Source organism: Australozyma saopauloensis, chromosome 1 (genome assembly GCF_035610405.1).
Source record: "Australozyma saopauloensis chromosome 1, complete sequence".
Classification (NCBI taxonomy): domain Eukaryota; kingdom Fungi; phylum Ascomycota; class Pichiomycetes; order Serinales; family Metschnikowiaceae; genus Australozyma; species Australozyma saopauloensis.
The window spans coordinates 1,775,502-1,795,706 of NC_086131.1; the positions used below are offsets into that span (position 1 = coordinate 1,775,502).

At 47.4% G+C, this 20,205-nt stretch overlaps 9 protein-coding genes across 9 annotated transcripts; 3 read left to right on the top strand and 6 right to left on the bottom strand.

The window, feature by feature from the left end:
- Positions 1-239: 239 nt before the first annotated feature.
- PUMCH_000802 (uncharacterized protein) lies at positions 240-947 on the bottom strand (the record flags this gene model as incomplete). Its single annotated transcript, XM_063019877.1, has 1 exon — positions 240-947. The coding sequence occupies one exon, from the start codon at positions 945-947 to the stop codon at positions 240-242; it is 708 nt and encodes a 235-aa protein (XP_062875947.1).
- A 557-nt stretch (positions 948-1,504) lies between these two features.
- Positions 1,505-2,671, bottom strand: PUMCH_000803 (uncharacterized protein; the record flags this gene model as incomplete). Its single annotated transcript, XM_063019878.1, has 1 exon — positions 1,505-2,671. The coding sequence occupies one exon, from the start codon at positions 2,669-2,671 to the stop codon at positions 1,505-1,507; it is 1,167 nt and encodes a 388-aa protein (XP_062875948.1).
- Positions 2,672-2,828: 157 nt separating this feature from the next.
- PUMCH_000804 (uncharacterized protein) lies at positions 2,829-5,303 on the bottom strand (the record flags this gene model as incomplete). The annotated part of the gene is made up of 1 exon (XM_063019879.1): positions 2,829-5,303. One exon carries the CDS (start codon positions 5,301-5,303, stop codon positions 2,829-2,831), a length of 2,475 nt encoding a protein of 824 aa, XP_062875949.1.
- Positions 5,304-6,398: 1,095 nt separating this feature from the next.
- Positions 6,399-7,388, top strand: PUMCH_000805 (uncharacterized protein; the record flags this gene model as incomplete). The annotated part of the gene is made up of 1 exon (XM_063019880.1): positions 6,399-7,388. The coding sequence occupies one exon, from the start codon at positions 6,399-6,401 to the stop codon at positions 7,386-7,388; it is 990 nt and encodes a 329-aa protein (XP_062875950.1).
- Positions 7,389-7,999: 611 nt separating this feature from the next.
- Positions 8,000-8,881, top strand: PUMCH_000806 (uncharacterized protein; the record flags this gene model as incomplete). Its single annotated transcript, XM_063019881.1, has 1 exon — positions 8,000-8,881. The coding sequence occupies one exon, from the start codon at positions 8,000-8,002 to the stop codon at positions 8,879-8,881; it is 882 nt and encodes a 293-aa protein (XP_062875951.1).
- A 214-nt stretch (positions 8,882-9,095) lies between these two features.
- Positions 9,096-11,996, bottom strand: PUMCH_000807 (uncharacterized protein; the record flags this gene model as incomplete). The annotated part of the gene is made up of 1 exon (XM_063019882.1): positions 9,096-11,996. The coding sequence occupies one exon, from the start codon at positions 11,994-11,996 to the stop codon at positions 9,096-9,098; it is 2,901 nt and encodes a 966-aa protein (XP_062875952.1).
- Positions 11,997-12,743: 747 nt separating this feature from the next.
- PUMCH_000808 (uncharacterized protein) lies at positions 12,744-13,712 on the top strand (the record flags this gene model as incomplete). Its single annotated transcript, XM_063019883.1, has 1 exon — positions 12,744-13,712. The coding sequence occupies one exon, from the start codon at positions 12,744-12,746 to the stop codon at positions 13,710-13,712; it is 969 nt and encodes a 322-aa protein (XP_062875953.1).
- Positions 13,713-13,756: 44 nt separating this feature from the next.
- On the bottom strand, positions 13,757-17,341 carry PUMCH_000809 (uncharacterized protein; the record flags this gene model as incomplete). Its single annotated transcript, XM_063019884.1, has 1 exon — positions 13,757-17,341. The coding sequence occupies one exon, from the start codon at positions 17,339-17,341 to the stop codon at positions 13,757-13,759; it is 3,585 nt and encodes a 1,194-aa protein (XP_062875954.1).
- Positions 17,342-17,776: 435 nt separating this feature from the next.
- PUMCH_000810 (uncharacterized protein) lies at positions 17,777-19,642 on the bottom strand (the record flags this gene model as incomplete). The annotated part of the gene is made up of 1 exon (XM_063019885.1): positions 17,777-19,642. The coding sequence occupies one exon, from the start codon at positions 19,640-19,642 to the stop codon at positions 17,777-17,779; it is 1,866 nt and encodes a 621-aa protein (XP_062875955.1).
- Positions 19,643-20,205: the final 563 nt, after the last annotated feature.

The window sequence follows — 20,205 nt, forward strand, 5'->3', positions numbered from 1 at the left end:
TTCATAGATATCAGTACAATTTAACTAAGTCAGTGTGACTTCTGCCAGGGTGAGGTCCCTGGCAATACAGTAACCGTGAACAATGCTGGGTTCAACCAAGCTCTGCACACCCTTCGTGGGTAAAATTATCAATATTCGCCCGTCGGGCTTCACAGGCCATAACGCTAGCCAACAGTCAACAGAAATGCGCAAAATACGGTCGCTCTAGATACACCTGCCACCACTCACCGCAACAGCCTCTATTCATCGTCTTGTGGCACCAAATCAATCGACAAGTCGTACCACACAGCTCCGCCGTGCGTGCACTCGCTCTGGCCAAGATTCACAAAGCCAATCTTCTCGTAGAACGAAATCAAGCTCTCCTTGGCGATGATGATCACCTTGGAGCCCAAGTCCTGGTTGGACAACTTCTGAATATAGTCGTGCATCAACAACGTGCCCAAGTTCTTCCCCTGCCACTTCTCGTCCACCACCACACTGTGCACGCCAATGTGTCTGGACTGCTCCACATGGCCGCTGGTGGGGTCGCCTTCTTGGGGAAGTGCCATCGACTGCTCGGTGATCCGGTCCAGGTACGACTTGGTGGCAATGATGTGGCCAATAAGCGTCTCCTTGACCACAGACAGCTTCACGGGCACCTCTTCGTAGTCGGGCTCGTCGTCTTTGGAGGCAGAACCCTCGGTCTCGTCGTTGGCGTCGCCGCTGCTGGCCTTTTCGTTTTCCAACTTCTCGACGACCTCGGGCAAGTTGACGGCGTTGTACTTGTAGCCGTACTCGCGCACAAAGAGGCCGGAACATAGCTCGGGACAGACGGTCAATCTGTATTGGAACTTTTCCTCCAGACACCGTTCGGACTCGGGGAAGCCACGTGACTCGAGCGAGACGCACTGGTCGATGTCTTCGATGGTGAGCGGGCGGATGGATAAATTGGGCGGGAAGTCGGCCATTGGGGGATGTGGTTTAGGGGGGTAGTTGTTGGTTAGGGAAGTTTGGAGTGGTGAGTGTAGGGGTTGGGTGCAGGTCACACTGGAGAATATGGAGAGGAATGGAAAGAGGGAAATTTGGAAAAAAAGGGGAGAAAGAGAGAAGGTGGGCTTATTTTTTGAGGTGGGTTTTTTTGTTTTGGTGAGTTTTCTTGATTAACGTCCGTGTCAAGGTGATATGGTGGACGGTTGTATTGCACTGTGGAGACATAGAATGTATGATAGAAATAACTTCAGCAGGTTTATTTTAGATTAAAGAAGTTGTAGTTGTTTTTCCTCGTTTCTCGCAGTTTATTAAATAAATTGTATTTTGAAGTGTTGCATCCAGTCAGGAACTGGTGCAATGTTTTAGAGTTCTTGAAACCGCACGGAGCGCCTTTTAATTTTGCCCCACCGTTATCGAAGGCACAAAGAGCTCCATACGCCTTTTCACTTTGTATAGTCCCTTGTGCTTAGAATAGTTTTGAAAGTGGGATCGGTTTTACCGTAGCATTTGGTCACACGGAGATCTACTCGCAAGTCTACTCCAACACAACATCCTCCCCGACCTTCAGCTCGCCCTCGGTCAAACTCTTACTGACCTGCCAGAGATGCACGATGTTGTCGTCTGCAACAGTGGCCAACGTCCAGTCTGCAAATGGACACCAACTGAGGTCATTGATAGCTCCAGTATGGCCAGCATGCATCATGAAGATCTCCGGCGACCCATCCTCCGCGTCCTCCTGTGCCTGCTCCTCGCCGATCCTGCTCAAGTCCCAGATAAACACCCGTCTGTCCTGCGAACCAGAAGCCAAAACACCGTCTAGGTGCGGCGAAAAGTCCATGCACGTGATGGCGTCGCCATGTCCCATCATTGTATGTAGCAATTTGTTGGTGCGTAGGTCTACCAAGTTGATGTTGGAGTTGGAGCCTCCCAAGGCCACCAAGTTATGCGAGAACGGCGAAAATGCCAACGTGTTGAGGCCGCTGCTGCCGACGCTATGGTACGACGAAACGGCCTGCGTCGGCGTCCGCGCGTCAAACAACATCATCTTATCATCCTCGGTAGCAGACGCGAACACGTTCGCGTCAAACGCGTGCCAGCTGACGTCGTTGACGATGTCCCCGTGCGAGGACGTTTCTCCGAGAACAGCCGACTCTTTGTTGATATCCCGAATGGAAAGCTTGTTTTCCGCACCGGAACTGAGAAGATGGCCCTGTTGTTGTGGGTTCCATGAGAGACAATAGCTGCTCTCCATTCCGGTGTCGAATGTAGAGTACTTACTACCACTACTCAAGTTGAACAAGTCCACTTTACCGGAATTGAGCAACGCCGCCACCACGTCTGCGTCTTGCGGCATGTATCTGGCACGGTTGATTTCGCTGTCGACCTCGTATTTCTTGGCGATCTTGATAATTGAGGAGACCTTTGTTTTGGGAACATCCTCGGTTTGAGCGGCGGTTTCTTCCGCTATGGGCAACTTGGTCGCGGCCAACTTCAAGTATTCTTGATCGTTGCCGGACGTGTGTGTTCCTAAGAGCAATTTGGCGTTGACAACCTCGTCGACGGTGCAAGTTGGAAGCCATTGCACGGTTAGAGAAGGCCACGTGAGCGCCGTTTCGCTGACGTACTCGTACATGTACTTACAGTTCTTGCGCCATAACTGGTACTCTTCCTTGATGTTGAGTTCGGACTCGTCGGAGGCCATTTTTGTGGTTTTATGTTGAATTAGTTGTTTGGTGGTGGGGGTTTGGCTTTGGCGCTTCTGAGGTGAGACACGGTCACGTGATCTGTTCGCACGTGACTGGCTGCAAAAAGATACACAACATAATTGTGTAGTTTGAATGTCTGAACGTCACACACCCTTAGACTTCGAAATTTGGCTGTTCGCAATTTTCGTAATTGTCTATTACCCGGAGCGCGCTTCGAATGTGTTCGAAATATGGCGAGGTGGGCGACTCCGTCACTGGCAATGGCTGGTCATCGTGCAACCCAAGCTGCGTCAAGTCTCGGGTCGACCGTCCGTTGTTGGTTTCAGCGTCTCCAGCAGAAGCGGCGCAGAAGTGTCTGTATCTCATGGCCTTCAAGTTGGACCGGAGAATCTCGGTGATTCCAGTATTACTGAGCCTGCTCCGGAGCGCTCTACTCTTGTGCACCCGAATGAAGAACGCCTTGATACCCTGATTGTGGTAGGTCAATATGATCATGTGCAAGATCTGAGCTGCAGAAGAATCTATGGAGGCCATACCCTCCATGTCGAAAATGAGGTATTTGGTCATGGATGCATCTCTGGTTCTTTTGAGTGCTGGGTGCGCTTTGGCAGAGCCATACATCTCCAATCTTTTGAGTCTCGCCCGCAAATCACTGGTATTGGTGAAGGTCAAGGGCTCTGGAATTTTGATGATGAGACATCCTTCGATCTCTTCTAGAGCCTGGTAGTTCAAAGGCCTGAAATTATCTGTAAAGAGGTTCAACTCGGACATTTGTCCCAGCAGTGCCAATTTCAGGTTGGGCTCAGTTTGGTCCTCAATCGTTTCATTGGCGAGATCAGCGTCCAAGAAAGTGTTTGTTCCAGGCACTCTGCCCAAGATCTGGATACATGAATCGGCAGAGTTCTTGATGACTCGAATCAACGAGTAGATGAGTCCAACCGCAATACCAGCCTCCATGGAGAAGAAGATCGTGGTGACAACCGTCATGAAGAAGGTGACAATCTCATCGTAACCTCTACTGGCCCAGTGGAAGCGAAGGTTTGGAGGACCTTCGCTAATCAATGAGATACCGATGACCGCAGTGATGACACTGAGAACACAAAGTGGAATGTATTGCAAATAAGGCAAGACAGTTTTTACAGTGATCAATGATATAATGCCCATGATAGCACCAGAAGTAGTGGTTTTGGCCGACATGGCGTTGATTTTGGACCTTCCGTATCCTCCAAACGAGGGCAACGCTCCGAAGACAGAGCAAGCGATATTAATTGCACCAAGCGCAACCAATTCTCTGTTAGAAGAGATGGGCAAGTCGTATCTTGAACCTAACGACTTCAGAGCAGTTGTCGATTCGAAGAATCCAAGCATTGCGCACACCAAGCCCGAGGACACAAGGCGTCTCATCAATTTGAGATGAATAGATGAAAATGGATTGAAAAGAAGAGCGGTGCTAGAATCGTCCGCAACAGCTCCAACGATGGCGAGTCCCTTGGCGTGCCAATCCAATTTATAAGAGAGAAACGTTGTGGAAGCCACCACAAGCAAAAGCTCCGGGAAGTAGATCACTCGGCGGAAATAGACATTTTTAGAGGTGGCCGCATGGCTCTTGATGTGACGGACGACCATGATGATCACAAATGCGCAGAGACTCACCTTGAGGGTCAAGGCATTGTATTCGCTCATATGATCGTAGATGAAGCACAATTTGTCAAAAGGCGAGTGGATGTCCACGTCGTTTTTGTCGTTGATGACGTCCTGAAGCTTCTGGCCAAGCCCAAGCAGGGCCACTAGCGAATTGATCACCATGACTATACCTACACCACAAATGAAGCCCTTGAGAAGCGAGTCACAGAGAACATTGTCCAAAAAGCCGAAACGGCCCAAGCCAAAGCCGAGGAGAGCCGCACCACTCACAAACGTGATGGCTACTACGAAGTCGCGCGGATCTAGGTGTTTCTTCTTCATATGGTGTAAGAGAGGCTCGACGGCCTGGCCCACGATCAAGGAAATGGGCGCTTCGGGGCCCGTGATCATTTGAGGCACCGAGCCAAATAGCAAATAAATTATGGGAGCCACGCCCAACGCATACAACCCACAGCTGATGGGCACTTTTGCCAAGGAAGTAGCATAAGAAATGGCCATGGGGATCTGGAAAGTGGCCAAGGACACACCTCCAATTAAGTCGCCTACGAAAAATTCAAAACAGTATTCCCGCACCCACGAAAACATGGGCAAGTAGTATGGAAGGAGCTGCATCCACGTCAAAGACGAAGCGTTTCCGCCCGGAACATACTCCGAAATAGAAGGCATATGGCCCGACGCATGTGACCGATGGGGCAGCACTATATTGACACTCTCTGAATGGCCCATGTTCCCACTTTGGTTATGGTACACCACCGATTCCACATCTGAATCGGACGTTTGCATGCTGGCCAAGGGAGAGTCTCTCGAGCCGTGGCCGCGAGCCGCCTCTTTATCCTGATTGGCCAAGAGCGGCTCTCTTTCCAAATTCCGTTCGTTGTTCACTCTTCGGCCCGAAATCTGACGTACACTTGGAGCTGGACTGTTGACGGCATCCTGCCGGCGGGCCTCTTTGGCAAGCTGTCTGCCTCTTCCGCTTGACGACATTTTGAATAGGCAGGTTTTTTTATTTTTGGATTGTGTGTGGAATTAGCGTAACATACGGATTCTGCCAATAAATGGTAGGTAATAGTAATGGTCCTAGCCGCACGTGAGGTGGAATTGTGGCCTAGGACTGTGGAGAGGGTGAGAAATGGGAGGATGGATGGACGGAAAGTGACAGAAAAAAATAAAGGGATTTGTTGGAAATGTTTGGATATGGCGAGGGGCTTGATGTATTCTGGTCTGGTTGGGATTGAATGTATGGGAAGTTGGTGTGAGTAGGGTGGACGGAGAGTATTGAAATTTGAAAAACGGCTTTTTGTTTTTGTTTGTTTGTTATGTGAGAATAAAGGGATCGGACTTGTTGGGTGTGTTGCAGTTTTCAGTAGAGAGGTGAGGTTCTGGCACTCAACAAAACCCGGTATTTGGACGTTTTGAAAGATACAGGTGTAGTGATAGGAATTGATAGATCCTGAAACTTTGCAATCTGTTTGAATTGTTCTTTGATGGGTTGAGTTGAGCTCTGACTCGGCGCCTCATTTGGGTCAACTGGTCCCAGAAGCAGGTCTCTAATTCTACACCCACGGTATCTAGAGACCAAGTCTCAAATTGATTCGAAAAAGCTATTGAAATTCTCTTCGACCTTTAGAGTGCCTTTGAGTGTAGACCCAGAAGACATTAGATCGAGTGTAGAGCATAGGACATAGCTCAACACCTATACTCAAAGCTGAGCAGAATTCAGAATTTGAACGAAACTCACGAAAACTTAATAATAAAATCCCAAATGATTTCGGCTCTTTCAGATAGCCTCACCTTCCCTCCCCAAAAACTCATATTGTCACATCAATCACCTTTCCTGGTCTTCAATAGATAGAAAGGGCATACACCTTAACCCAAACCAATACCAAATCCAGCCCAAAAACATTCACTTTCACAAATAAAAACCTCTGCATATTCTCCCCGAATTCTCCGTCGTCCCCACAATTCTCCCCCATTTCCCCATTTCCCCGTTCTTCTCCGAGTTCCCTCCAGACCTCGCTCCGGCTCGGAGTGCGACTGAAAAATTCACTCCGAAATTACACCTCCCTCTGTTCTCCAGCCATGCTCCGCACACATTTCGCCAAAAGACTATTTTCCTCCACAATCGCCAGACGCGACACCCTTGCGTTTGTCGAAACCGCCAACGGCGCCGTTTCCCCGGCTGCGTGGTCCGCTTTGTCGGCTGCCAAAGAGTTCGGGAAACCAGTCACTGCTATTCTCGCGGGCCCGGATGCTGCAGAGAACGCTGCTGAAGTTTCCAAAAAGGACGGTGTTCTGAAGGTGTTGGTGGCCTCGGATGGCCGCTATAGCCATTTGCTCGCGGAAGAATTGGCCCCTTTGTTCAAGAACGTAATTGAGGGTAACGGCTACACGCACTTTGTTGCGCCTGCCAGTGCGGTGGGCAAGTCGGTGGTTCCTCGTCTCGGTGCATTGCTCGATGTTCAGCCTGTTTCCGATATCGTCAAGGTGTTGGGCGAGGATACGTTCGTCAGACCTATCTATGCTGGTAATGCGCTTGCAACCGTCAAGACCAGCGATAAGCTTGTTTTGGCCTCTGTGAGAGCCTCGGCATTCCCTGCTGTTGGCGACGCCAGCAGCGCTGCCCCAATTGAAGAGGTTTCTGGCGTAGACTCTGGAAACAGAACCACCTTCGTCTCCGAACAGCTTGTCAAGTCCGAGAGACCCGAGTTGGGCTCCGCTGCACGTGTTGTTGCTGGTGGCCGTGGTTTGAAGAACAAGGAGACTTTCGACGCTTTGATGGAGCCTTTGGCTGGCAAGTTGAACGCCGCCATCGGTGCCTCCAGAGCTGCTGTCGATGCTGGCTACTGTGACAACTCGTTGCAGGTCGGTCAGACGGGTAAGATTGTTGCTCCAGAGTTGTATGTGGCCGTGGGTATCTCCGGTGCTATCCAGCATCTTGCTGGTATGAAGGACGCCAAGACCATTGTGGCCATCAACAAGGACCCAGAGGCTGCCATTTTCAACGTTGCCGACATTGGGTTGGTTGCAGACCTCAACGAGGCTCTTCCGGAGCTTACCGAGAAGTTGTAGGGATGCTTTTGGGGGTCCAGATGTATATACGTTCTCATTCATTTTTCACACAATTTCAGGTATTATTTATGGAAATCTGTAGAAGATCTTGAGTTCAGGTGGTTTAAAACTTGGATGACGTTTGAAAAGTACGGAGTTTTGGAACTTCGAAGCTCTAGTTTGGTTTTAGAACCCAGTCTTCCGTCAAATGGAGCCCGATTTTGACAAACAGAGAGACTAAGAGAGAAAAATAAATGCAAATAAATCAGTACTGTTAGAAAAATTTGTAGATCCAAAGCAGAGGTTGTGTTTAGCAATCTGTTTGAGCTTAGTACATGACGAAACTAACACATATGTCACAGCAAATTGATACAAAAATGGTCAATGTTTTGAAGCAAAACAGAATCCTTCAATTTTACAAATTCGAAATTCCAGATTCCATCCAAGAATTCATGTTCTCACATTCAGATCTACAAATGAAGAAAGCTCTTTTAGTATGTGCAAAGACCAGTAAGAACCAAGTAAGAAACAATGCTTCTCTAGTCAATTTTTTTTCTTCATTTTTTCAAAAGTCACTTCATCATTATTCTCACCCATTCACTCCACTTTTCAGTAATCTTAAAACCTGAAACATGTTTCAGATACTGTATCCTGCACACCCGCACATCAACAAGCACTACTACATATTCTTCCTTGAAACATCACCAAAACACACCCTAATCGCCCCAATTTCGGGAACTAAACCGCAAATTTCACTAAAATACATTGCTGATACTGTAGAAAACACACCCGCCGCTTTTTTTCCCGCCTCTCCGCACCCAATAATGTCCGATCGACGCCAATTATCCCTAGACAGAGACAGAGTCACAGTCCTCCTTCTAATCAACGCTCTGCTCATCAAAAAAGCTTACAGCATCTATGCCGGCGTGCTCAGCAACCAGCAGACGTTCCATCTGATGCTGCCGCAGAACCGCCAGGCCATTCTCGAACAGTTCAACAACGTCAACAGAAGACTACAGTGTAACTTGGGCGTGTTGCTGTACATCAGCGATCTGTATCATAACAAGGCTGCTGCGCAGCAGGCGGGACGGTTCCAGTTCCCTGTGATTTTGTCAACGCCGCCGGAGATGCCTGAACTTCGACACTTGTACAAGAAACTCCAGGACCTCTATCCGGAGGCGATTCAGTTTTTGAAGCTGAAGATGCAACACATGAAACAACAGCAGGATTCCGGCATGCTGGCGGGAGGGCAGCCCCCAATGGCGATGTCGAAGGCGCAACAGCTCCAACAACAGATGCCTATTCTGGGCAATCCACAACCAAAGCCATCGCAACCATATCCGCTGCAGGCGTCTCCGTACAACTATGACATGAGCCAGATGAACTCGCCGCAGGCGTTTGATACGGGGATGATGGGTGTGCTGCAGCTGGGCCGGGGCCAAATGGGCAACCAGGGGAAGATGTACAACCCGAGCCATATCCAAAAGGAGTTTTCATTCAATGGTTCAAGTTAGTTCTTTGTAATTTTAATTTTTTCGTTCATAGATCAACTTTTGTGTTGAAACTATATAATGTATACTGTACCTAATCAACATCTACTTTAATTTATGAGTTTGTTCATTAATATTCTACAGTTCAAGCCTGCTGGCTATTCGTTGTTGTGCATTCCTACATCTATAGTAGTAATTAAGAACAGTGTCACTGGTAGCATTTAGGGGGTATAATTCTTCAAAACATATCATCTTGAAACTCCAGACTGATGAGATCACTGTAAGCTCCAGTCACGTTGGAAAATGGATTGAAAGGATATGCCAGGCTATCTGGGCGGTTCAATGTTTCTTCTTCATCGAATCCGCCCTGTCTGGCGCCGCTTGGTTGAACTCCTGGTTGTACACCTGGTTGTACACCTGAGGGCTGCAACCATACGGCGTCGTTGGTGATTTCGTTCCAAAGTTTCAGCTCTTCATCTAGATAGGTCAAACCTTCAATACCAGCCAAGTCCTCGTTCGGATAGAAATCGCTGTCGTGCGGCCTCTTTGTGCTTGTTCTTTGCATTTCTGCTGTTTCATTGGTGAGATTCTCCGAGGCTGGGATTAATGGTGTGTGACGCAAGGAGCTGGGCCTCATTGCAGAAGGTACTGGACTGTTAAACTGAAGAAAGTCGAGATCAGTATGAAGAGGTTCTGGAGCGACAAGCGGTTGTCCGCTGAAAGCAGGCGATGGTTGGCGGAAAGTTGTGTTTTCATGGCCCATGCTTTGCAGGAGATTGGTATCGAAGTTCATTTGCTCGTTCAGAGAAGTATTAGACACGGTTTCTTCATCGTGTTTTTGCAATAAATCGATCATCAATCCGTTGAAATCAAGCATCTTGATGAGCTTAAGCAACTGCGCCCTACGTAATGCAGCTGGATAATTGCCAAGCTTCTTCATGCGGGTGAAGATGGTGAGTGCGTGGTCTAGATGTGTTCTGGTGGCATCATGGACACCAAATGAGGCATTGAACAAAATGAGAGTTGATGCTGATGTGAAAAGATATTCACGGTCCATCCATCCGAATAAAGCCACCATGTTCTGTGGTAGAAGTGCCCAAATGCATTTGATTGTGTTGATGGATGCCTGGAAAGAGGCATTGAGGAGAGACAAGACGTTCTTAGAATACTGCGAGAGATCCACATACTTGTTGATGTTGTTTTGAGTTTGAAGTTCCTTCAATTTCTTTGTGGCAAAGTGAAACAATAAGGGTCTGACTGCTAAGTTTATACCTTGGAAATATTCAGTCAAAAGGTTCACTACCAAACGAGAAATTTTGACTTCGTCAGTGGAAAAGTCGACTCTCAAGAATTCTGGGAGAGCATTTTTCCATCTGAAAAGACGCTGGACCAAGTCCGAGACCACTGGGAGAATGTTCGCCGTCGGCTGCTTTGTGTAGAGTGAAGATAGGATAACAGCATTAATTTGGGTAATGGTCACGCAGTTATTGATGTAGTCGGATGATGGGAAGATGTAGTAGCCTCTGACGTCATTTTCATCGCGTGGGAAGTCTTGCAAATCAACGTTGAAGTCATACGGAAGTTCTGTGGAAACACTATCATCGGCAAAACTCAACGGAAGACCAGCCTTGGACGATAACATCCGCTCGTACATGTAGACTGTCCACCAGATACGACGTCTGTGCTCGAGCTCAAACCTATTTTGGTTCTCCATGTCGGCGTCAACATGCCAGCCAAGAATCAATGCTGACCGTAGCGCTAGGCCAAAGTAGAAGTACGAAGCGATTGTACAATCCGCTACTTGTAGATAGAAGGCATAAAGAAGCATTACCTCGATACCTCCATCTTTAGTGATATTATCAATGGCGCCAGAGGCGAAAAGGCCAGTGAATAGTTCTGAGGCTTGGTAGAAGAAGCCAGATCCTGGAAGGGTGTTCTTTTTTGCCTCTGCCCTTCGTTTGCTTGATTTCTTCGCGTATGCTATTATGGTCTGGTTCTTATTATTCTTGAGGTGTGTATCTGACTCTGTTCCCAAGTACATCTCACCAATGGCAAATATAAGTAGGATTTTGCAGAACCAGATTGTTTCGAGGATGGTATCATCATCTGTATCCTTTTTGATGGTGTTCTCGTCGTCAGCAGGGCCGATATCAGGAATAATATTACGTTTAATGATCTTCTTGTTCTCTGCAGTGTTTCCCGAGTACAAATTGACAAGGAAGCGCTTCACGAGGCCCTCGTTGAAGAAGTAGAAGCAGCCATCGTGGTAATTAATGAAAGTGTCCACGAGAAGGATGGCATATGAATACGACGGAAGCGTGAAGTTGACCGAGAGGCCCGGTCGCGTATTTGTCTTTGCTAGCGTAATGTTGTAGGCGTTGCCCTCCTTTTCCAAGATCTTTGTTTCACGCTTCTTGTGGGTGTCAAACCCTAGCGAGTTGTATCTTTGAGGCTGGCCACCAGGGCTATCTGCTGGACTGGTCACCGTTGAATTCAAACTGAGAAGGTTCGAGGAAGGCAAGCTTGGCGCCATGTTCTGGATTTCGAGGCCAAAGAGGGTCATGCTGGAGCTTCCCACATAGAGCTTCTCTCCAGTTCTAGAATGAATCAAGCGGCCATACTTATCGAGCGACGGCCGGATAACCTCGTTCTCATCGGGAGGAGGCTGGATCGAGTCCAGTGTTGCATACGGCAGGTTCAGAAGCAGCGAAGGATCGACTTTGGGACTCAACACCGACAGAATGGAGTCGCCAGGACCCATTTTTCTCGCCTGTTCCTCCTTCAAGCTGATCCGGAGTTGTGCGTTTTCCTTCTTGAGCCGCGTGATATCCTCCTGCAACTTATATAGATATTTCCGGGAAACTACAAGTCTCTTTTCATAGGTTACATACTCACACTTAGTCTTAGCCATCTGACATTTCAGACACGGATGGCCGCCAGGACATCTTGTGTGCCGAAAGCGACACCGCACGCAGGCCCGTGTTGTTCGTTTCTGGCCCGCGGCCAGATCGGGTCCGTCGTTTCCTTCGATTCCTTCATGTTCAGAACCAGTTCTGTCTGCGATGAGTTCGGAGGAGCCGTCATTGGAGGAGATTGCCGATAACTCCGGCTTGACATCCAGGTCAATGTTTTCGTTCATCTCCGGGGAGAGTAGCGAGGGTTTTATGGCGGAAGGGTGGATAATGAGTAGCCTTTTTTTGGCTCAGAGGGGTGAATTGTGGAGTCAGGATAAGAGATGGGTAGGAGAAAAGTGGCCCGGGGAATTGGTTTGCGGGTAAATCAAGTATGATTTTTTATGCTCTCCGAATTGTTTGAATGTTTGTCGGTTTTTTTTTTGGTGGGTCTGGATTGAAGGATCTGATGTGGTTATGGCTACAGATAGATATGTTACGCCAAAGATGGTACTGGGTTTTTTAACTACACTCATTGAGGTTTTGGGAAAATGTTTTTTTGATTGTGAGAGGAACTTTAATTCATCTGGTACAATTCACTCTCATGAGAGGCGATCTTTTATCTGGACCTCAGTTGAAGCTGTTCAGTCCATATTCTAGCAGCGAAGGGTACCCAGGCGATACCCATGCAAAACCACAAATAAATTACAAATATTTCACGCTTTAATGGCAGTATAGAGCAAATTGACTCGTTTGAGTGCATCACCACCTAAATCCTATCCAATCAAAGAACTCTACACCCACCAACACTACAGCAATGGAGCCAACGCATGAATCTGAGAATTTTTGATTCTTAGTCTCGATCAAATAAAAGCTTCAATCGAATTATCCCTCATTTTCCTCGAAGCGATGCTCATCCCCATCTCATCTCCATCTCCATCTCCATCTCCATCTCATCTCAGCTCACGTGGCTCATCTACTACCAACTACCCCAAATGCTAGACGCCCCCAATTCCATCAAACTCGTGACTGGAAATTCCCACAGACACCTTGCAGACCTAATATCTGCCTTGGTGGGCATTCCTGTGGCCAAAGTGGGTGCGTTCCAGTACCAGAACAACGAAACTGCCGTTGCTATAGGCGAATCCGTCAGAGACGAAGACGTCTACGTAATCCAGACGGGATGTGGCGAAAACGAAGTCAATGACTTCCTCATGGAATTGTTGCTTATCCTCAATGCCTGTAGATCGGGTGGTGCACGTCGTATCACGGCGGTTATTCCCAACTTTCCATACGCAAGACAAGATAAGAAAGATCGGTCCAGGGCTCCTGTGACGGCGAAGTTGATAGCCAATTTGTTGCAGACGGCTGGTTGTAACCATGTGATCACCTTGGATTTGCATGCGTCGCAGATCCAGGGCTTTTTCCGTGTCCCCGTAGATAACTTGTATGCTGAACCCTCGGTGTTGAGATACATCAAAGAGAACTTTTCCCACGAGCAGATGATCATTGTGTCGCCTGATGCTGGTGGTGCGAAACGTGTGGCTTCTATTGCCGATAAACTTGACGTGCAGTTTGCGTTGATCCATAAAGAGCGCCAGAAGGCCAACGAGGTCTCCAAAATGGTCTTGGTTGGTGACGTCTCAAATAAGGTCTGTTTGTTGATCGACGATATGGCTGACACTTGTGGCACGCTATGCAAGGCAGCAGATGTCCTCTTGGCCAATGGCGCTCAGAAGGTCATTGCAATTGTGACCCATGGTATTTTCTCCGGAAACGCCATTGAGAGACTTAACAACTCTAAATTATCCAGAATTATCTGCACCAACTCCATTCCGCTTGAGGATAAGTTGGCTGCTTGTCCTAAGCTAGAACTACTCGACATCAGTCCTACCCTCGCTGAGGCTATCAAACGTCTTCACAATGGAGAGAGTGTCTCCTACTTATTCGACAATGTCCCATAGATTGTCCTTTCTGCATAGTCGCCATATATTAATGTACAAATATCCTACTCGTTTTTTGTGGCCTGCGTCAGAACCGAATACCATCGGTCACCTGCCGATAAAGAATAGGGATTTTTCGTCCGATCCGTCACCGTACTATCCGTCACCTCGTGTACCTCTATCTTGCTGATGAACGCTACTATCCACTCCTTGCTGGACTTTTGAGGTTGTGATTCTAAGTCAAGGAAATAGTGCGGTGCGTCAATGTTGAATGCGGTCCATGGTGTTTGTTCCTGGCTATCGGTCTCATCGTTGGTGATTGTTGGTAAAAACAATACAAGGTCGCCTACTTGGAAATTGTTGATAGCAATTTTCTCGTTCCGTTCTTTGCATAGTCTCGCCACTTCAGCGGTCTTGACCTTGTTCTCCTTGGTCAACTTTTTGGCATAGCCTTCTACATCACTAAACCTCTTTGCAATACCGTTGTAGAAAAACCCTTCGTCCACGTAGTTCTTTTTGTCGTGACCCTGGAGCTGGATATCTTCCTTGAACGAGAGAGCCTTCACGGCTACATTTAGCAGGGAAGGTTCGCTATTTTGAGGCAACAAAAAGTCTCCGAAAATCCGAAGTATCGTTTCAGATTCCTCTTCGGTTGGTATATGCTGTGAGCTTGGATCTGGATCTCTCTGCGTCTTTGGCTCAGCAGTTTTGTCGAGAGTCTTCAAGCTGTTTTTAGTGACCTCCAACCATTTGAATGCTTTTTCTACATCGTTTATGGCAGCGGTTTTCATGGAAGGCAAATGATCCTGTTCTGAATCCTCGTTATTGCGCTCACGAAGACCCTTGACTCTTTTAATCCGATACTCCATTTTACCATCCTCTTTACGTGGCTCGCGTACCAAGAGGAGACCCATTGATTGTGTCACAAGACAGAACTCGTGAAAATAGTTGATGCTAAGTGAACTGAGATCTTCAATGGCGTGGAACAGCGCCCGAAGCATCTGATTGAGTGAGACAAGCAATACCTGCGCTCTCTTCTGTTTATTGCGCAGCACCTCTGTGATTTTATCCAAAGATTCAGTTTTTTGAGAAAGCTGTTCCTGTAGTTCGTTGATTTCCCGCTGAAGGTCAGATCTTTCACTTGCGAAATCCTGTTCTTTCTCCAGCATGGTCGTCAAAAGGTCTGATTTGGTCTTTGCGTGATCTTGTACTTCTGATTTGAGCGCTGCCAATTCGATCTTGTGACTATCAATTTCTGCGTCTGCTTTCTCCTTTTCTTTCGAGCTACGCTCCTTCTCTTGCGCGAACTGAGCTTTCTGGCTCTCGATTTCAGTATAAGCTTCATCTAGCTTATTCTCGGACTCTGTAGCTTTCGTAGCAAGACTCTGGTAACTTTTTGATATCTCTTCAAGCTCTTTCTCAAGTACCTCGCAGCGCGTTGCCTTGTCTTGGAGTTGATTTTCAAGAGCATCATGTTTAGAAGTTATCTCTCTGAGCTGATTCTCTAGCTCCAAGACCCTGGTCTCAAATTGATTATTTGTCCTTAACAACTCCTGGTTATGGTTGACAAGCTCTGTAGATTCTCTCCGCAACCTGATGTTATCAAGATGTTTGTCAATTGTAGTTGAAGCATCGAGTACTTTTTGAGGCATTATTGAAGGTGTAGTTCTCTTTTCTGGAGTTGAGTTGACTCTTTGAAGAAACTTGAGTGGGTTCTGATTAATGGTGTTGGTAGTGGCAGGACCATTCATAATTAGACTCATCTGGTTCGCCGAAGTGATCTGGTCGGCTCTGACTACAGGCCAGTTATTGATGTTCCTGAACTGGTTTTGATGCAACAAATTTTCAAGCTTCTTTATCCGCATTTTAAGTCCCTCAACAAGATTTTGGTCAAGCTGGGAGGTGCCAATGCCATCCAACTTGGTTTGGCTCTTATTGATAGCTTGTTCATCCAAATATACATGAGCACTTAATGCTGACACTGTCTTACTCATTTTATTCATTTGGTCAGTCGAGTGCACCATGTCCTTGAAGTTTTTCTCCAAGATGCTGCTAAACTTCTCGAGTTTTTGTTTCTTCAAGATTGCGATGTATCCAATGATGTCTTCCCTGTCAAAATCTTTTGAATGATTCCAGCCAAAAACATTATGTTCGTTTGAATTAGCGTTTGAATTGACCAACGTGACATCAATTGAGGGAATGTTGGACAGGAGATCGATTTGAGGGTCAATTTTTTTAATGTACTGTCCAAATTTTTTGATCCATAGATTCTGGAATGTGCTTTCATGTTCGATAATCACCGAGAGCTGTTCTGACACGCCGTTTACCAAACCCTTCAGGAAGAAATCGTGCCATTCGAACTGTCTCCTCTGTTCAACAAGGGTGAACCCAAATAAAAGCGGGAGATCGATCGTCATAGACAAATTATTTTCTGCATTCCTGACCATCTCGACGATTTCGAAAGTGAGAGAGCTCAGTGCCAGCTGATCAATGCTCTTGGTCTTCGAATCCTGTTTAACCATCAAGGCTTTGGAATCGTTCCTCAAAGTCACCGCTTTTAACTGAAGAAGAGCAATCTCCTGGAATATGGGAACGGACTCGGTGACTAACATGCGATGAAACTCCGATAGCCGGTTCAGAATTGAATAAGCTTTGTCTGCTACTTCATGAAACAGCACAGACAATAATTTATGTTGTTGGTATAAGACTCGCTGCTCGCGCCGTGAGAGCGAATGAAACACCCGCGAGTCCTCCGAAAATGCCGTGCTGAACGAGTCGATCTCTGTGCCCATACTCTTCTTTTCAGTATCGTAGCCCTTGAAATTTTTGGCCGACTGTGAGCGCAATGCCTCAATCATCTTGTCGATTTCAAGGGTTCCATCGTTTATAGTATCTATCTCATCGGAGAAAGCATTGAAGCGGGAAACTAGTTTGGGTAGGTGTCTGTTAATTAGAGTGGCAGAGGCGCGGAACTCGTCTTCATCTAGGAAACGATACAAGTAGATGGCGCTGGAATTCTTGAAGTGGATTGGTGGAAAGCTCTTGAGCGCCGCATAATGCGACTGCCACGAGTTGCTCAACGATTTCGTCCATAGAAGCTTGACAGATTCGTGGAACCCGGAGAAGGCTTTCTCCGTGGTCTTCACGAAGTTTGACACGAACTGGAAGATGATGTTCAACGACTTGAAGATGTAATTGATCTTTCTGGTAAGTGAATCACACACCATCTGAGTCCGTGTCGTCTGCAGCAATAGATTGCGAGCCCACTGCTCGTAGCTCTCAAAAGTTTTCACTATTTCTCTCTCGTTGTCTGTCTCTACAAATATATACTTATCTGGTTTCGGAACTGGCATTTCATCGTGTGAGCTAAGATACTGTAGCGCCTCGGCCTTATCTGTGGCCTTATCGAAGAAGCGCCGATCATAGTAGTAAATCTCAGACATCTCGTTGATCATCTGGAAGTTGAGCTTGATTCCAAACGGCGTTAGAAGAAATATGCTCTCGTTGGCGGTCCTAGAACTGTGTGTGAATGCTTCCAGAAGATAATCTCGGAGCGCGCTCAAGCTGTGAAACCGCACGGGCTTCGGGATTTCAACACAGTCACCGTTGTGAGCATTGTACACCAGGATCTGCGCAATTGGAGCCGTCATTTTGGCGGTTTGGCTGGATTTCGGGGGTGGTTCTGGTGGCAATGATTAGGAGCGGTGAAATATGACGGAATTGGGGTATTTGTGTGCAGTTTTTTCGATTGCTGCGAACTGTTATGGTGTTATAATCCTACTATAGAGCTAGTGGCGCTAGAAAAAAACGCAATGGTGGTTTTTACTGTGGCGTTGTAAAGAGTAGCAGATAAGTAGATGCTGCATCCGTACCTCCGGGAAGTCTGGGGAAGGTAAAGAGTGCTCGTGTTGTCTGCAGGCCGCCATAACGGTTTTTCCGACATAATGGAGAGAAGATTAGGTACCAAAACTGGCATGTTTTTTGGGATAAATAATGATGTATTGAATCTTTCAGTGTTGAACTTATTTAAGGATAAATATAAATCATCGATGGATCATGTAGAAATAAATAAAAGAGGGCCGCGTCTAGAGCTTAGCCTTGGCTGGCAATTGGGTCGACAAAACGGTCTTCATCTCGTTGGCAGCCTCCACCAAATACTGCTTCAAGTATGCGGAGTTCAAACCAAAGCCCTTCTTGCTGGAAATGTGGACGTGCAACCAGTCGCTGTTGACCAAGTACGCCAAACCGAAGCCTTCGTCGATGACCTGCGACCATCCCCAACTCTGGAAGTATTCAGAGGGAACTTGCGACGACGAAATGTACCAGGTGGACGAGTACTTGAAGATTGGGTCCTTGAAGATCTCAGGAACTTCCTCGCCCTCCTTCAACATTTGCAGCAAACCAAACAAGTGACGATCAACGCCTCTGCCGTCGGCAGCCTCAGTCAAGTACTTGACGTGTTGCTTGCATGCAGCATTGAAGGCGGCGATTTTGTCCTCGTTAGAGGCATTGTAGTCGGACCAGGTCTCCACAAATTTCTTCGACTCGACGGAGGCAGATCTACCGGTCTCAGTTCTTCCCTTCAAGTATTTTCTGGTAGCAGCAGACTCGTAGGTAGGACGCACCTTGCCAGTGAGCTTGTAGTATGCCAATTGCATCAACATCTGAACGTATGCGTCAGGAGATACCTTGAACTGCTTGATCAAGTTCTTTCCGTAGCCGTAGTACTGGAAGACCTCCTGGTCAAGGGCACCAATTGTGTTGGTGAACTTCACCTTGGCGGAAGCAATATCTTGCTTAGCTTGGGCGGAAAGATCAAAGTTCAAGACGCTTGGGAGTTCAGGGACAGAGGCATCAGCGGAGGTGGTAGCGGAGGCAGAGACTTCGGCCAAGAACTCGGAGGTGTTCTCCTTGGAGATCTTCTGCAAGATAGTGTTGTTCAATTGGACAGTTGGGGTGGCGTCCATTCTAGAGTGCTCACCCAAGAAACCAGAGTTACCGTTCTTGGAAATGAAGAACTCCAAAGGCTTGTCAAAGAATCTGTTCTCGCCATCTCCGTGCCAGCAGTTCTTGGACTTCTCCTCGATGGTGACTGGAGCGTTGTCATCGAGACAAATCACGAACGAACTTGCGAAAATCGACTCTAGCGAGGCAGCGTTGACTGGCGACTTCAACATGTTCTCGTATGTAGACAAATACTCGTCTCTGTTCAACGAGGTGAGGATACCTACACCTTCGCCGCGAGGAACAGATGGGTTGACTACGTTTACCAAATACTGCAATTGTTTGTAGATCTCGCCCTTGGACAAAGGCTGGCCATCCTTACCGTGATGGTAAACCTTGTAGAAGTTATTGTTGAGGGCCACTACAAAGTAGCGGTGCTCAGCACTAATGTACTTCTTGGTGATGTCGCTGCCAGGAGCAGGAACACGGGAGTTGTTGAACATGTAGTGGAAGGCATTCATACAGTATGGGTTTCCCTTGATGACTTCTGGGTCCAACGTCTCGTTCTCCACCTCGATCAAGAATTGCGTGGTGTAGTATGCGAGCAAAGATGCCTTATACAACTGGTTCTTGCCAATGGCATTGTTGACATCTTTGTGACTAAAGAAGTAAGACACGTATGGCACCACAGGATCCCGGTACGACATGTAAGCATAGTCATCCCAGTACTCGGCCAACCAGTTGTCCTTGCCCTCGGCGAACTCCTGCAAGCGTTTCTGCAAGGTCTCACCCTTTCCGCCAGGACGAGCAAACTCCTCAACGATGGCTGTCGTCGACGCCAACTGCGCTGGGGAAAGGAATGGCTCCACGGATCTCAAGTACTTGGTGCAGGTCTCTGACAAGGCCGGGACGGGCAATTTGGGGAGCTGCGATTGGTACTTGAACAAGTCACCTTTGCGGGTGGATGACGCGAAGCTTCTGGTCATATTCAATGCTTGTTTGAGCATTTGGGAGAGAAAAGGAGGTGGGATAGGAAACCACTGAAACTGAGCAAACCGACTGTGTATTTATGCCAATGAGGAAGGAGAAGGCACGGGTGTTAGTGTGTCGAGCAGGTTCCGATTGTTTTGATACCAGCGGGCCAGGAATTGGTCAGTTGGAGGGAAAAAAACGTCAGAGAGGTGGAATGTGAAAGTCTGGGGAAATGTCACTTTATATAGTGTTGAGGGCCGGGCGCTGTCTGCAGGACCACCGCTCGGACTTGTGGCTCTGATGAACATGTTTCTGGGGTAAACCGAGGAGTTGGAAAAGGGGAGTTTCTAGGGGGAATTTGGCGGGAGAGTTCCGGAAAAGTGAAGGGAATGGAGAATTTAAAACTTGGAGTGAACAAATTCGAACTCAAAAAAAAAAATGTGCTGGTTTTCTCCACAATATCGGAGTTCCTCGGCTCAATGGAGACACACTCTCGGAGCGGGATCTGCACCACACACTACACTGCAGATGGTAGTGGGGCACCGGAGATGGGAATTTTTCAGTGAGACTCCTTCACAAGAACGCGAAAAGAAATGGC